Source organism: Phyllobates terribilis, unplaced genomic scaffold (genome assembly GCF_046119375.1).
Source record: "Phyllobates terribilis strain yellow unplaced genomic scaffold, ASM4611937v1 Scaffold_11__3_contigs__length_659146591, whole genome shotgun sequence".
NCBI lineage: Eukaryota > Metazoa > Chordata > Amphibia > Anura > Dendrobatidae > Phyllobates > Phyllobates terribilis.
The window spans coordinates 524,113,745-524,129,980 of NW_027362771.1; the positions used below are offsets into that span (position 1 = coordinate 524,113,745).

Genomic DNA, 16,236 nt, shown 5'->3' on the forward strand with positions numbered 1-16,236 from the left:
AGTGGTAGGAACCAGTTAGTGGGTGTGGGTGGAGGAACAGTTAGTCAGTGACACTTCTAATTTCATATTTATTGGAATGCCATCTTTGATCTTGGTTCTTTGGCGGTTCTTGGGCTGTCAAGCTGTCAAAATACTGTGTGTAATGTGACTTCCCTCCGGGAGCGCAGATCCTGTGTGGGCCTGCACCGGCATGGGACACAGCCCTCGTACCCCGATCTATGGGACGAGAGGAAGGTTGCAGGCAAGGAATGTCTCAACCCGGCCAAGGACCAGGATCAAGAAGGCCCGGGAGCTTTAGAGTGTGGCTCCCTAGCAAATGGGTCCCGGGGAGGATGCAGACGGAGCGGAGCACGCCACCTGTCCTCGCCTACCTGATATATTCAGAGGGATTCCGGCTGCAAGAGGGGTACCAGCCCCCGACACCCGAACTCGTACTCTACGTCCAGGACGGGAAAGCCCGGTTAGGCCCTGAGGATCCCGCCGGGCCTCGGATGGAGAGGAATTGCCACCCGAGCCCTACACCTGAGAGGAGCTCAGAGGGAGACCCGGCCTATCTACACACGCACAGACGGGAAAGGGTAAAGTCTGTAGTGCAGGAACACTCTGGTGTAGGGATGCTACTTCACACTGGACTTCCTCGGAGGTAGTTGGACCCCCGTCCCTGGTGGCCGCAGGACTCTGCGAGGAGCAGGGAGAAGCCTTGCGCTGCTTATGAGAACTGTGAGTAAAGCCTTGGAAATTCATCCCTATGGCCTCCGGACTGTTCATTACGTGCCATACCACACGACGCGGTACCCGCACTCCCCACGCTACTACTACTAACCCTCCGCTATCCTGCCTTACCTGCCCTGAGGCCGCGCTCCGCCTGTGGGGAGCAGCGAGAACTTTAGCCGCCATGACATCGGGCCTCAGCGGACTGTAGCGGCGCTGGTGGCGCATCACCAGACACCACAGGTGGCGTAGTCAACAATTACCACTCAACCCAGAAAGCCCTAACACCATTTTTAATGTGACGGCCCTGGGCACGGAATGAGTCCAGGCCACGACTGCATCCCCGTTTCCCAACGTCGGACCCGGCTCCGAGTACCCCATCTTCCCAGGGCAGGGCTTGCGAGCGTCACATCATCTGCCTTATGTATGTGGGTATTCATGAGTTTTTACATGTTTGTTTTTCGTTTGCAAGTTATACAGTATAACGATTGATACAATCAATGGTGCAATGTAATAAATCAGTGAAACTCTCTTTTCTTCTTTCTCAGTGCAGGAATAGTCTGTACTTTCTACTTGAACCAGAAGACGCATGAAGAGGTTGGCACCGGAGTGCAGGACGTGACTAGGGTCTTGCAGGACTTTCGGTCTTCTGTAAGCGGCATACCTCAGGTACGGGAAATAGAAGTATTTGTAAAGTTGAAATTCATATGGGGTATTCACCATTTACTACCAAGAGTTTAAGAGATAACCTCTATGGGTGCTTCTGGGGCCACTGTAGAGGGGATCTCAGCTCTAATTTTGTTCATTATCTTTGCCATATGCAGAGGAATTAAATTGTTTGATAAACCAAGGGGTTAAGAATTGGACAAGGAGCTATGGAGGAGGTATGGAGGGTTTTTCAAACACCAGAGTCTTCAAACACTGAATACCATAGATAGGAACTCATTCAGATTTTTGTAGTGGGGACCACTCATCTAAGTACGTCATTGCTTGATAGGGGTCCTGAAATTCCATTGTACAAGACATCAAAGGACCCTGATATAGATGTCATTGAAGCAAAGAGAATTATATTGATATATGATGTCTTTGATTATTACGTATTTGACACAATAAATAGTTGTAAACAGTTCCAACATCCAAAAGAGAACATCAATATACAACCTAAAGTTAAAGGGAAACAGTGCCTTGATGCCTGCTGCCCTTGGTCAGAGCCTGGCTACACGACTGCAGCCACGTATATTTTTTCTGAAATGTTCCGGCATTCAGACAAAATATAGTTTGAAGTTCTTCTCCCTGCATCGCTCTGGTCTCTCCATATGTACACACATGGGAGAGACCTGTCGATCACCTGGGGGGGTGAGGACAAGCTAGCTGGGGTGGTGCAAACTTGTCTTATCTCTCCCCCAGTCGGACCTTTAAACTATGTTTTCTCGTGTGGCTGCAATAGTATATCCAGACTCTTACTCATACTGCCTGTGGAAAAAAAACCAAGCAATGTGAACTGAGGTCTAAGATGGTACACATGCAAGAAATAGGAGCATGTTCACACTAGCATAAAGAAGCAAAACCTACAAAAGACAAAAAATATATCTCATACCCTACCATCATAATATATAAATGTAAAGCAAAGTTGCATATTAAATATAGGGTACTTAGTGAACTATTTTTGATCAAAAAAAGTATACAAGCCGTCCCACCAGCGACAAGGTGACCCTAAATTGGGACGGTACCTACACTGTCTATATTAACTGACTGTGGAGTCAGCTGCATAAATCAAGGTTCCTTTTCATTAAAACGATTTGTAGGACCATGGTCCAGCAGCCACATTAGTCTTATGTGGAAACACTGAGATCTTCCTGCTACATGATGGCCTCCTTGGCACCTCTTCAGAAGGTGCAATGACCAGCCCAGGGGATGGGGATGACTCGGTACCCGGGCCTTTGCCTGGCCTTGGGGGTGTCGCGGTGGTCGGCTCCCGGGCCCGTACCCTGGGGTCACTCTTTAAAAGCGTTGATAGCTGTTAATTTTATAAAAGTTCGTGACGCCGCCTGTGGCTTCTTGTGAGAATCACCAGCGCTGCGCAGTCCACTGAGGCCGATGATAAGGCAGCTTGATGGTATAGCTCCCCACAGGTGGAGCTAGGCCTCAGGGCTGCGTACGGAAAGGGGAATGCAGGACAGGCGAGACCCAGCCGGGTCAGAGCAACAACAGGGACAGACACGATAGTCACTTCAGTACCTTTTACTGATGGAAATTCAGGCACGTCCCGGAGCACTGTAGGGTGAAGGGTGCATGTCAGGATCCTCCCCAATGAGCGGGTGTAGGGCCTCCTGGTACTTGCCTCTGTGTAGTAAGTTTCTGACCTGCAGTGGATAAAATTTACAAGACCAAAAACAAGTTTGCTTTACTGGTAAGGGCAATTTAACTATAAAAATCAAATGATATAGAGGTGATCCTTACGGGATTCAAAATTTTTTTGCACACCCATACACTTGGTGAGTTTCATCCGAAATACGGAAAAGACTAGTGCATGTGACTAGCCCAGGGGAAATGGGATGACTCGGTACCCGGGCATTTAGCCTTAGGGGTGTCGCGGTGGTCGGCTCCCGGGCCCATACCCTGGGGTCTCTCTTTAAAAGCGTTAATATTTGTAAAGTTTATAAAAGTTCGTGACGCCACCTGTGGTTTCTGATGATATTCACCAGCACTGCGCTGTCCACTGAGGCCGGTGATGAGGCAGCTCAATGGTATGGCTCCCCACAGGTGGAGCTAGGCCTCAGGGCAGGGTATGAATGGGGAATGCAGGACGGAGAGATTTGGCCTGGTCAGAGCAAGAACGGGGATGGACACGACAGTCACTTCAGTACCTTTTACTGGTGGAAATTCAGGTACATCCCGGAGCACTGTAGGGTGAAGGATGCATATCAGGATCCCTCCCAAAGAGCAGGTGTTAGGCCTCCTGTTTCTTGCTTCTGCGTATTAAGTTTCTGACCTGCCTGGAGCTAGGCCTAACTTTGTCTCTGTCCGGCGCTGACTGACCTTGTGGTTGGGCCTTTTCTTGGAATACACGCTCCTCAGCTTGCAGGGCCTATGTGTTTCCTGGCTCTGTTACGTATCAGCTCTTTAGCAATCCTGGGACTTGTAGTTCTCCAGGGATTCCGGTTATGCCTTACTGGGTCATAGAGATCCCGGTAAGCTTCGGACCTGGTGTCCGGTAAATGCTTCGGGGTGAGCTGGTTAAGCTCCTCTGCCCCCCTATGTACTAACTCTCCACTCGCCTTCGGCCTACTCGGGCCCTCACTAGGCTATACACACTAACGGCAGCTTGCCGAACTTCACCGATTATCTCCCTAACGGGCTCCCTCTGCTGGTATGAGGTGGAAGGTGGAGATGTGTGAATGTTTATGGGGGCCTCTTGTGGAGGAATCCATCAATGCACTCTTCTAGGATCTGTGATACCAAGCGCAGCTGGGCGTCACATTCCCCCCTAGCAAAGCTCAGCACTCCCGGGCTGAAGTACATTTTGAAACAACAATAAGAAACATTAACAATCCTCCCTTTATGGGAGGCACCAAGCTTAAACGTTACGTAACAAAAACATAAACAGGTACAAAGTGTCCTCAGAATTCAAGTCTCTTATGGTGAGGTTCCCAGACAGTATGTCCATCTCACAGGGTAGAGTACTTGGTGGTTTTGAGGGACCTGTCCCAAACCCTCAACGTAGGCCCTGGGGTGGCTGCAGGGCATGAAGATCCCGAGTTGGACCTCCAAAAGAGCCACTCCAGACAGGTTTTCCTTCTGAGGTCACCTAAAAGGGGCACTCCAGGAAGTGCAATTATATACAAAAAGCAGTTTTTGGGCTGTACACAGTCCTCAGCCACGAAGTTATTAGGCAAATAATAAAGGAATTAATAACGTAAAGTGTCCCTGTCACTTGAACTGTTCAATAATAAAGCAAAGCACAAAATAATATACATTTGCATGAAAATGCACAATAATACAGTACAATAATACATAATACTATATAATACCCCAGGGGTAACTATCTACATTTGTCAGAGTTTAGCTATCTTACTCAGTGTATCTGACAGGGGGTTTATCTCTAGTACTACGTGTTGATTTGCGTAGTGTGGTGGTCTGTGTGGTATCAATGTCTGTACTATCAGTTACCCTACCGGTTCTACGTGTGACTAAGTTGTAAAACTGCCTTAACCTCTCTCTGGAACTGGCAAGTCTACCATTGGCTGGGCCTTCCTGCTCTTCTCCTGCCGGGGATCCTTCGTCCGGGGATTCTTCTTGAGCTGGCTCTTCTGCGGCACTAGGCTCTTCTGCAGCACTTACAGGTTCAACTTGTGGTGGAGCGTTTTCTGGCTGTTCGTAGAATTGGAGTGTTGGAATGATTACTGCTCCTCCTAGTTGGGGCCAATCTGCCGGGAAATCTCCTAAGTCAGTGTGTATCACTGCTTCTTTAGGCTCCTCTGGGATAACGAGAGGCACTTCTTCTTGAGGTTTCAGTAGATTTGGACATAACTTTAGGTGGTCCCTGGACACTGTAGCAGACGTTCTTCCTCCATCTCGACTGATTAAGCAGGTCTTCTTATTATCAAATCTTGAATTCAACACAATGTAGGGTTCTTTTTCCCACTGGTTGTCAAGTTTGTGGTTTCATCTTTTCCTTTTTAGTACTACTTCACCAGCTGTGAAGGGTTCTGCGGGCGCATTTTTGTTGTAGTGTGCCTCCTGTTTTTCCCTCACCCGAGTGAGACTGTCCTCGACACAGGCTTGTACTCTTCTGTACTGCTCTTGTCTGGTCATGTCCCAGTCCTCAGTGGTCATATCAGCTTCAGGCTCAACAACACCAAGCTCCAGATCCATGGGCAGCTTTCCTGGCCTTGCCCGCATGAGGTATGCCGGAGTGCAATTGGTGGAACTTACTGGTATATGATTGTACAGATCCACTAGGTCAGGTAGTAGGTCTGGCCACTGATTTCTCTCCTCAAGTGGTATGGTCTTTAGCAGGTCGATGATGATGTTGTTCATCTTTTCGCAGAGACCGTTGGTTTGTGGGTGGTACGGTGTAGTTCTTATCTTCGTACACCCGTATAGATGGCAGAACTCCTTAAACAATTCAGCCTCAAAGGCCGGGCCTTGGTCAGTCAGTACCTGCTCAGGGTATCCATGGGGTCTGCAGAAACACGCTTGGAACGTCTTTGCTGCTGTCTCTGCCGTCAGATCTTTGACGGGGGCAACCACCAGGAAACGTGAGTAGTGATCCACCATGGTCAGAGCATAAGAGTACCCTGACCGGCTGGGGGACAGCTTGACATGGTCCAGGGCCACGATCTCCAGGGGTTGAGTCGTCTTGATGGGTTGCAGGGGTGCCTTCTGGCTGCTGTAGTCTTTTCTTCTAACGCCACAGGGTCCACAGTCCCGGCACCACCTCTCAATGGAGCTGCGCATTCCTACCCAGTAGAATCGACACTTCAGCAGGGTCTCTAGCTTTTTCCAGCTAAAGTGCCCCACCTGATCGTGGTAGGCCTCCAACACCATTTGGATGTCTGTCTTGGGGACCACTATCTGCCATACCATCTCATGGGTTTTTGGATTGACGTACCTCCGGCACAGCTTCTCACAGTAGATAAACAGCCGGCTCCTCTCGTTCCACAGCTGCTTTGCTTGCAGAGACGCTTCTTTTTCTAGGGAGGAACCTTCTTGGGTTATCAGCTCCTTAATGCGGCTGACAACCAGGTCACTGTCCTGGGTCTCTTTCCAGCTGTGGTGAGGCAGGGGGTTTAACGTCTTCCCACGCTGCTTCCTGGAGGCTCGTTGCTCGTGGATCATCCCATTCCGGTGAAAGGCAGGTAGCTCAATCTCTTCCAGGTCATCAACTTCTTCTTCTGTGTCTGACTGGTGAGGCATCCTGGACAGGGCATCGGTGTTGGCGTTCTTGCGGCCCGCCCGGTATTTAATTGTAGATTGGTAATTTGACAGCCGAGCCATCCATCATTGTTCCAGTGCCCCTAGCTTAGCTGTTTCAAGATGGGTCAAGGGGTTATTGTCAGTGTAGGCAGTGAACTTGTTGGAGGCCAAGTAGTGCTTAAATCTTTCGGTGATGGCCCAGACCAAGGCCAGGAACTCCAACTTGAAGCTGCTATAGTTCTCTGGGTTCCTCTCGGTCAGGCGGAGCTTCCTGCTTGCGTATGCGATTACCTTCTCCTGGCCATTGTGCTTCTGACTTAGGACAGCTCCCAGCCCTTCATTGCTGGCATCAGTATACAGCAGGAACGGTTGGCTGTAGTCAGGGTAGGCTAGGATCTCATCGCCCGTCAGGATCTCCTTCATCTCCTGAAATGACTCGGCTTGCTCCTTACCCCAGTGGAATGGGGATTTCTGCCTTTGGGGGACTGCCCTACCAGGAGGTCTTGCAGAGGAGCTGCTTTCTTAGTATAGTCTTTTACAAACCTCCGGTAGTATCCTACTAGTCCCAGGAACTGACGCACCTCCTTGAGGTTTTTTGACTCCGGCCACTTCTGGATGGCAGTGATCTTCTCCGGGTCTGGTGCTACCCCTTCTGGACTGACAATGTGCCCCAGGTACTGTACCTTTCTCTTGAGCAGGTGGCACTTTGAGGGCTTCAGCTTCATCCCATACCGGGACAGCGACTCAAATACCTCTGCCAGGTGTTTCAAGTGGTCCTCGTACGTTCTGGAGTACACTATTACATCGTCCAGGTAAAGTAACACAGTCTCGAAGTTGCGGTGTCCCAGGCAGCACTCCATCAATCTCTGGAACGTTCCGGGGGCATTGCAGAGTCCAAACGGCAAACTGTTGAACTCGCAGAGTCCCATCGGGGTTGTAAAGGCCGTCTTCTCCCGATCCTCCTCATCCACAGCTACTTGCCAGTACCCACTAGTGAGGTCAAGGGTGGAAAAGTAATTTGCAGACTTTAAGGCAGCTAGGGACTCCTCTATGCGTGGTAAAGGGTATGCATCTTTATTTGTAATGCGATTTACTTGACGGTAATCTACACACATTCTCATGCTCCCGTCCTTTTTCCTGACTAACACTAGGGGAGCTGCCCAGGGACTACAACTATCCCTTATTACCCCCGCCTTTCTCATGTCGTGCAGCATCTCCTTAGCCTTCTGGTAGTGAGCTGGTGGTATAGGCCTGTAACGTTCTTTGATTGGGGGATGGTCACCTGTGGGGATATGATGTTGAACCCCCTTAATCCTCCCAAAGTCAAGTGGATGTGTACTGAACACCTGCGGGTATTCTTGAACCACCCGGTGTACAACCTATTTTTGATGGGCAGGAGTGGTGTCTGTCCCAACATGGAGCTGTTGACACCAATCCTCCACCTGGGTCGCAGGGTTATTATCCTCCACTTCATCTGATGAGGTTAAGGACTCCGCCTTGTGAATGCAGTTGTTATTTACAGCATGTAATTTGGCAACAGTGGCATAACGTGGCAATCTGACCTCATCTTCCCCACAGTTGAGAAGACGGACGGGCACCCTCCCATTGCGTACATCTACCACTCCTCTGGCGGTTAAGAGCGTGGGTCTGTGCTCGGAGCAAAGGGGTTCTACTACCGCCTGGTATCTCTGTCCTCTAAGACCTATGGCAGCTCTACACCAGATGAGCATTTCACTCATTGGGGGGATGACAATGGGTATGGGGTCCGTTACACGCACATTACCAATTTCACCTTCCGTTAACCTTACTTGCTGTTGGTACATCAGGACTCGGATCTCCTTCTGCAGCGCCCTCCTCTGTCCTGGTCTGGCAATGTCAGCTATCTGTTGGAGCAAGAACACAACTTCTCCCAAACAGTTACCAACAATGTTAGTGCCAAGTACCATATACGGATTGGTGTCATCAGGATTAGTCTCTACTACAATTAGCTCCTGGTCCTTCAGCTCCACTCTCCCCACCTTTACAGTCACATTCTTAACCCCAATTAGGTTAAGGGGGAATCCGTTTGAGGCATAAACAGAAAGATTTGGAGCTGGAGGACGTAGGTCGTCTAGGGACTAGAACCTCTTGTAGAGGACGTCAGGCATGATGGTTACCTGCGAGCCTGTGTCCAGCAGAGCGTGCGTCGGGATCCCGTCCACCACAATGGACAGGAAAGGTCTTCCTCCGACGAACCTGTTGTACCAGTCTGATGGGCCTGGGGAATTTACTCCTGGGTGTCGGCCCTCGGCCCCAGGGTTTTCTCGTTTAAAGGACATTTCTGGGCGGTGTGTCCGATCTTACGACAGCGGTAGCAGGTAGGGTCCTTCTGTGGACGGCGCTGGTCACTGCTCCTCGTAGAGGGTGGTGTTGGCCTCCTCCTCCTTCGCATCCAGGGGACATCCTCAGGGCTATCGGCTAACAGGATCTTCCCTCCTTCCTCGGGCTCCGTCCGCAGCTGCAGGGCACTCAGCACAGTGGTCAGGGTTTTGCTCAACTGACGCACCTCAGAGCGCAGACTGTCCAGTTCTCTAATGGACGTTGCTGGAACTTTGGCTTCAGCAGCCACCGGGGAAAAGGTGGGTGTTGCAGGCACTGGGGTGGCTCCACCCTGGTAACATTGGATGGCATTTGTTTCCAGGGGCTGCAGTCCTTTTATAGCCATGTCCTTAAGATTGTCAAAGGTGGCATCTAGATGATCTAGGGACCACCAACGCACAGTCCTGCTCTCCTCAGGAGACTTCAGTCCCCGGACAAACTGTTCCTTCAGTATTTTGTTCTCATTTTCGATGCTGGTCGGACTAACCTGTTTCAGAGCTCGCAGGGCCCCTTGTAGACGCCAGGCATAGTCCCGAACATTGTCCTCCGGCTGTTGAGAATAGTTGTAGAACCTCATCCTGAGGTCCGCCTCAGTATGATCCTCAAAAACAGTCTGTAGCTTTTGAAAGATTGCGGACACTGACTCCTGGTCTGCGGCCGACCATGTTTCCACTTCCCGTTCCGCAACACCGGTCAGTTGTCCTAATAAAACAGCGGCCCTTTGCTTGCCTGTCATAGAGTACATGTCCAGTATACCACATATCTTCCGTTTGAATCCAGACAGGGTATCTGGTTTGCCGTTGTACTGGGGAAGCCACTTTGCTCCAGGAAAATACGGTAGAGTTATGGGGATGACAGGAGTTACAGGCGCTGCTGGTGGAGCGGCCGCTTCGGCCTGCGCGGCATCGGGTGCGAGTTCATTGTCAGGGATGTTAACCCGCATTCCGGCGTTGTGCTGTTCCACGGACATTCTGGCGCCCCACTAGCTAACCGTGGCCTACCTTCTTTTCTTCCGGTAGGCCGCAGTTCCGCAGGTGACGGTCTTCTTCAGGACCTTGCGTCGCTTGCGTCCTACGTCAGAGCGCTCACCGCTGCTCCTTCCAGGACCTGGCGCTTCCTGGTTTGACATCGAGGCGTAGGGTGTGTCCGGGGCTTCGCGCTCTTTTGCAAGTACGCCCCTTAGTTTCCCGTGGTTACGCCCTTCTTCTCGCTCGGCAGCCCAACAAAGGCAGCAGTCTTCACCACAGTCAAATATACAGTTCACTTCAATAAAGGCGCACAGTACCCGGTGGCAACGGGCATAACACTCCGTCGTTGCAGCGGGCACGGAATCCTGTTCGTGACGCCAGGAAGAGATGACCAGCCCAGGGGATGGGGATGACTCGGTACCCGGGCCTTTGCCTGGCCTTGGGGGTGTCGCGGTGGTCGGCTCCCGGGCCCATACCCTGGGGTCACTCTTTAAAAGCGTTGATAGTTGTTAATTTTATAAAAGCTCGTGACGCCACCTGTGGCTTCTGGTGAGAATCACCAGCGCTGCGCAGTCCACTGAGGCCGATGATAAGGCAGCTCGATGGTATAGCTCCCCACAGGTGGAGCTAGGCCTCAGGGCAGCGTACGGAAAGGGGAATGCAGGACAGGCGAGACCCAGCCGGGTCAGAGCAACAACAGGGACAGACACGATAGTCACTTCAGTACCTTTTACTGATGGAAATACAGGCACGTCCGGGAGCACTGTAGGGTGAAGGGTGCATGTCAGGATCTTCCCCAATGAGCGGGTGTAGGGCCTCCTGTTACTTGCCTCTGCGTAGTAAGTTTCTGACCTGCCTGGAGCTAGGCCTAACTTTGTCTCTGTCCTGCGCTGGCTGACTTTGTGATTGGGCCTTTTCTTGGAATACACGCTCCTCAGCTTGCGGGGCCTATGTGTTTCCTGGCTCTGTTAGGTATCAGCACTTTAGCGATCCTGGGACTTGTAGTTCTCCAGGGATTCCGGTTATGCCTTACTGGGTCATAGAGATCCCGTTAAGCTTCGGACCCGGTGTCCAGTAAATGCTTCGGGGTGAGCTGGTTAAGCTCCTCTGCCCCCTATGTACTAACTCTCCACTCGCCTTCGGCCTACTCGGGCCCTCACTAGGCTATACACACTAACGGCAGCTTGCCGCGCTTCACCGATCTTATGGCGCCGCCACACCTAAAGCTCACTACTCTGAGCTACAACTGAGTCTGGACTGTGCTCCACTGCAGCTGACTCCTCTCAGGCACGCTTACTGCAGGAACTCTCTCAACAGACTGTACTAGACTGAGCTCAGCTCTGTATTCAGGTCTGTACTTGCTGAACTCTCCAGAGGAACTCCTAACTGCCTGGCTCCACCTTCCCTATTTATCTCCCTAACGGGCTCCCTCTGATGGTCTGAGGTGGAAGGTGGAGATGTGTGAATGTTTATGGGGCCTCTTGTGGAGGAATCCATCAATGCACTCTTCTAGGATCTGTAATACCAAGCGCAGCTGGGCGTCACAGCAACGCATCTCATGAATCAACCCCTTTAAATGTAAAAAATAACGCTAATAACCTGCAGATATGGGGTTAATAGCGTTTTGACACAATGCGGCATCGGCACTGAGAACTCTACTGCCGGAAGGAAATTAACTTTATTCCCTCCGGCAAGTGCTTGCCTTAGAGTCATAGTGGTGGCACCTGCTCAGTTTCAGTCACCGCTCAGTGTACAGAGAGTGGCAGCTGTAACTGTGTCCCCAACCAAGTGACAGCAGGCTCTAATTTTGATCCTGCTGTTAGTCAGTGCCAGGGGCGCAGTTACACCGCTGAGCAGTGACTGAAACCGAATCGGCGCTAACCCTGGAAGTTGAATGCTGCTGGGGGTGAATAAAGTTCAATTCCTCACGGCAATGGGGCTTTCAGTGCCGGCATTGCACGCTGTCAGAACGCCATTAACCTGCAGATTAAACCCATATCTGCAGGTTAATAGTGTTTTTTTACATGACGGGTTCCCGTTAAAGCCGCTCCAAATTCTGAACGTACAAAAGTTGCAGGTATCTTATACCCTTGGACATTTATTTAAAAGAGTTCAGGAAATAAATGGGACTTTATTGCAAAAGTGTCCTCCTATTTGGAGCACAAAAAGTCCAATCAAGTCACATGAATATATTGGTTTTAAAGTCACAGGTGCCACTTTAGTCAGAATGAAAATCATTCTTCAAGTTCCTTAGTGGCCGTGGCTTACTGTGTAATTGCAGCAGTTTCAATTTGCTTTTATAACTTCTTATTTTTTCACTGTTTGGACTTAGTTTTACCCTTTTGGTCGATCATTTTAAAATAACACAAACCACAGAAAATGCACAAAATAAAATATATATCCCACAGGTCTCTTGCTTAACATTCTCTCTTTTTTATCCTGTTTTATTTGTTATTTTATCTCATATCATAATGTAAACTGAAAAATACATAAAGAATCTTTTCTGTATGTCTCATGAGCTCCGCCTCCTCAATTCTCCTCCTCTTTCTCCTCCTCCTTCTCCTCCTGCTCCTCATCCTGCTCCTCCTCATTCTCAAGTGTCTGGTTGTAAGACAACTGACTGCAGCTGAAGCTTTCCACGTCCTGTCTGAAGTAGGACAAAATATTACTAAAAAAAAACACGTCCTTGGATAAGAGGTTGGTATTTAATAGCAGGAGATTAACCCTTTGTTCTCTGCAGAATTTCAACAAGACTCACTGTTTCAGGATCATGCAGAAAATTTTGCACAGTAAGGGTATGTGCCCACGTAGCGTTTTACAAGCGTATTTGATGCGGAATTACCGCAGCGGAAACGCTTGTAAAACGCTTGGTAATCCGCACCCCATGGTCCCCAATGAGTTTCCGCAAGTTCTATGCCCATGCTGCGGATTTTTCTGCAACGTTTTTGATGTGCACAAAAATCCGCAGCATGTTAATTAATTTTGCGTTTCCGCATGCTTAATTGCCTTTGCAATGCAATAAAAAACGCAAGGCAATTCCGCATGTCGAAAACGCGCGAAAAACGCACGATAATCGCTTGCGGAATTCCGCATGCGTTTTTTTGGGAAAGGACATGCAGAAATGAAGCAGAAATTTTCTGCTTCATTTCCGCAACGTGGGCACATAGCCTGACAAAAGTTTTGTTTCCCGATTTAATGTTTTATTGAAGGGATTGTTAGGCTATGAGCCCACGATGCAGAATGCTTCGGATTTTTCCTGAGCGTTTCTGCATCTCCCCTGGCAGAAAAAACGCATGCATATTGTGCATGCGTTTTTCCTGCCAAATACATGCGGATTTGAAGCGTTATTCACATGCATTTCCACATGCGGGTTGACAAACGCTTTCCAAGCGATTTTAGCATCACTTGGAAAGTGCTTGACAACTTGGTCACACTATATAAATCCATGCAAACGGCATGGATTTATATAGTGTGACCAAAAGAATGGTAAAAAAAAAAAATTAATCTATACTTACCTTCTGATGGCCCCCGGTGTCTTGCTTCGCTCGGTGCTGACTGCCGGCAGATCGCGGTACACTGAAGGACCTGCCGACATCAGCGTCGCGTGACCTGTCACATGACTATGACGTCAGCGCAGGTCCTTCAGTCCATCACGAGCTGCCGGCAAGCGAAGACAAGCACACCGGAGGCCATCAGAAGGCAAGTATAATATTTATTTTTTATTTTATTCTTTTTTTCACAGTTTCTGTGGTACCCGGGTCCGGAGGAGAGTCTCCTCTCCTCTAGACCTGGATAGCCATCCGCACATTGGAACGCATGGAATGCGCATCTACAGATACAATGATGCGAAATCCATGCGTTCCAATGCAAGTCAATGGCGGCGAAAACACAGCACTTCCGCAAAATAATTGGTAGTGCTGCGTTTTTTTCCGCAATGATAATCCGCAGCAGAAATTTCCGCAGCATGTGCACAGCACATGCGGATTATCATTGGGGAACATGGCAGGCCTTCTACCATGTGTTTTTTAAGCGTTTCTGCAGCGTTTTTGCCGCTGCGGAAACGCTTAAAAAACGCATCGTGGGCACACAGCCTTATTATCCCTTTTAGGAATAACACCCCACCACTGAGGACATTATCTATACATCTGTTTTATTTTACATTAAGATGGACTTTATATACTCTATCAACTCCTCAGTGTCTTCAATGAGTCTCCTCTTCAGTGTATTAATTCAAGGAGCAGCTACGCTCGTCAGGCCTTTAACCCGTAACTTTATCTGCTTCTCTCTGATGAGATCAAAAAGAGAGGATTAGAAAGGACCCGGTTGACTGACATGCATTTCTGGATGTGAGCATATAATTAATGTTGCAAGGAAACAAAGTCTTAGCTCTAAATTGCATTTTTTTTTTTGCCCTAAAACCACACGGTAATATTTCTTTAATGGAGAAAAGATTTAAAGCACATTAAATCTCAGTGGTTGGGATGAGAGCAGAGTAAGTGGAGGACATTGCTCCACATCTGAGAACAAGCTTTACACGCTCCATTGATAATAGGGTGTGACAGCTGGAATCTCATGGGAAAAAGGTAAGAGATCAAAACAGGGACTATCTGAAAAAAAAGTAGAACGAGAAGGAGGTCATTGCCGAGTTACAGTATGACAGGGGGTCAGAGTCAATGTGAGGCACGACTGTGGACCACATCGATCCTGAGGCTTTACCATCGGCCACAGCACAACAGCTCGATGACCCTTCTATGCCTACAGGTTACTGTGCCCACTCTCCCTCAAGTATAACCTGAAGACCAGTGTGACTTTGAGGGTGTAAATGACGCGCCCCCTGGGACATATTCCTTTTTGAGGGGAATACCCGGCACCGGATCAGATGGGGGGGGGGGGTTGTAGTCTCCGAGCGGCTGTGACCCAGTCCCGTGCCCAGGGCGTCAAGCTCAGTGTGATGTGGCAGTTCTACAGATGTTACTAAAGTTCTTTTGTGTCGACTACGCCACCCGTTGTATTGCGGTCACTATGGCCGCCGCTGCAGCAGGGTCCGCTGAGGCTGATGGTGTAGGTGCAGCTTTTGATGGTATAACCCCCAACGGGTGGGGTATAGCCTCAGGGGGTCAGGTGCAGAGGATGGGGGTTGTGGTGGTGCAGCATAGATGTTAAAGGAAGACAGAGTCGGGTTGTGCAGTTTAGGGTATTTACTCACTGCTGATGTTCCGGTCACTCCAGCTGCTAGTGACCACCCGAGCCGTGCTGCGTCCACCAGGTCCTGGATCCAGCCAACCCCCAAGCAAGTCCGGAGCGTGACCCTGAGCTCTCCTTCTGTCCTTTCTCTGGCCGTCCCCACTAGTGATCCACCCAGGTCCAGCTCCCTCGGGCCTTCTGTTGGGTGACCCTTGGCCTTAGGTTCCCTGACCCTCCGTGTGGTATGCCTTCGTGGTGGATGTGGTGGGTGGCCGTGGCAGACGCTGCCCACGGCCTCCGGTCTCTGGCTGGGGTGTGTTTTTGCCCCCACCAGCTTGGGTTCCGGTACCCTGATGCCGGCTCTTCACCCGTTGTTTTAATTTGGGATCTTGGAGTCCTCTCTTCTGCTTCCCCCTCTGGGTCTCTCTTTCTCTGCTCCACTCTCTCTCTCTCTAGGGCTCTGCTCTGCTCCTCTTCCTGATTCTGACAGACTGACCCTGATTCTAGTTGGTGCCCACCTTATATATCCCTCTATGTGTGAGCTCAGGTGACCAGCACCCAATGAGCTCCTATCACTACCCAGACTGCTCCCCCTATCTGCCCCTACACTACATGGGATGTTCCACCCCCCTCCCACTCCAGCCAGGAACAGACTCGGTCGTACCTGCACATTTCTAAGTGGGAGTACCGTTGGTCTGTTCCTCGGAAATGGGATTTATGTAGTGCATGCAGCCTACCGAGCTCAGTTCCACACTCCATCCTTACCCGGGAGTGGAATATCACACCTCTGGGTTGAGGTGCAATACCCCTGTAGCAGCCGAATCCTCAGGGTGCTACATTCCCCCCTGGTAAATCACAGCACGTCCTCGGGCTGTAAGACATAACACCAAAAACATACAATTTTTTTTTTTTTTTTTAAACATATAAAACTTATAAAACATTATATAAATAACATATCTTAGCAGATAAAACTTTCTCGTCGTCTCAGGCTCCTCCTCCGGTCACTGTGCAACGTGTGACCGGGTAAATTGCGACAGTCTCTTAGAAAAACAGGTTTTCTATAAAACCGGTAGGGGGCGCTTTAGGACGCGCAACT

The 16,236-nt window shown here is 49.8% G+C and overlaps 1 protein-coding gene across 5 annotated transcripts in view; it reads left to right on the top strand.

Moving 5' to 3' along the window:
- The window catches only part of PROM2 (prominin 2), a 239,050-nt gene that overhangs the window by 47,895 nt on the left and 174,919 nt on the right, over window positions 1-16,236 (top strand). For all 5 annotated transcript variants that reach the window (XM_073653665.1, XM_073653664.1, XM_073653667.1 and 2 more), the window contains exon 4: window positions 1,260-1,380. In XM_073653665.1, the coding sequence (XP_073509766.1) occupies window positions 1,260-1,380 (121 nt within the window). The remainder of the gene's footprint in view (window positions 1-1,259; window positions 1,381-16,236) is intronic.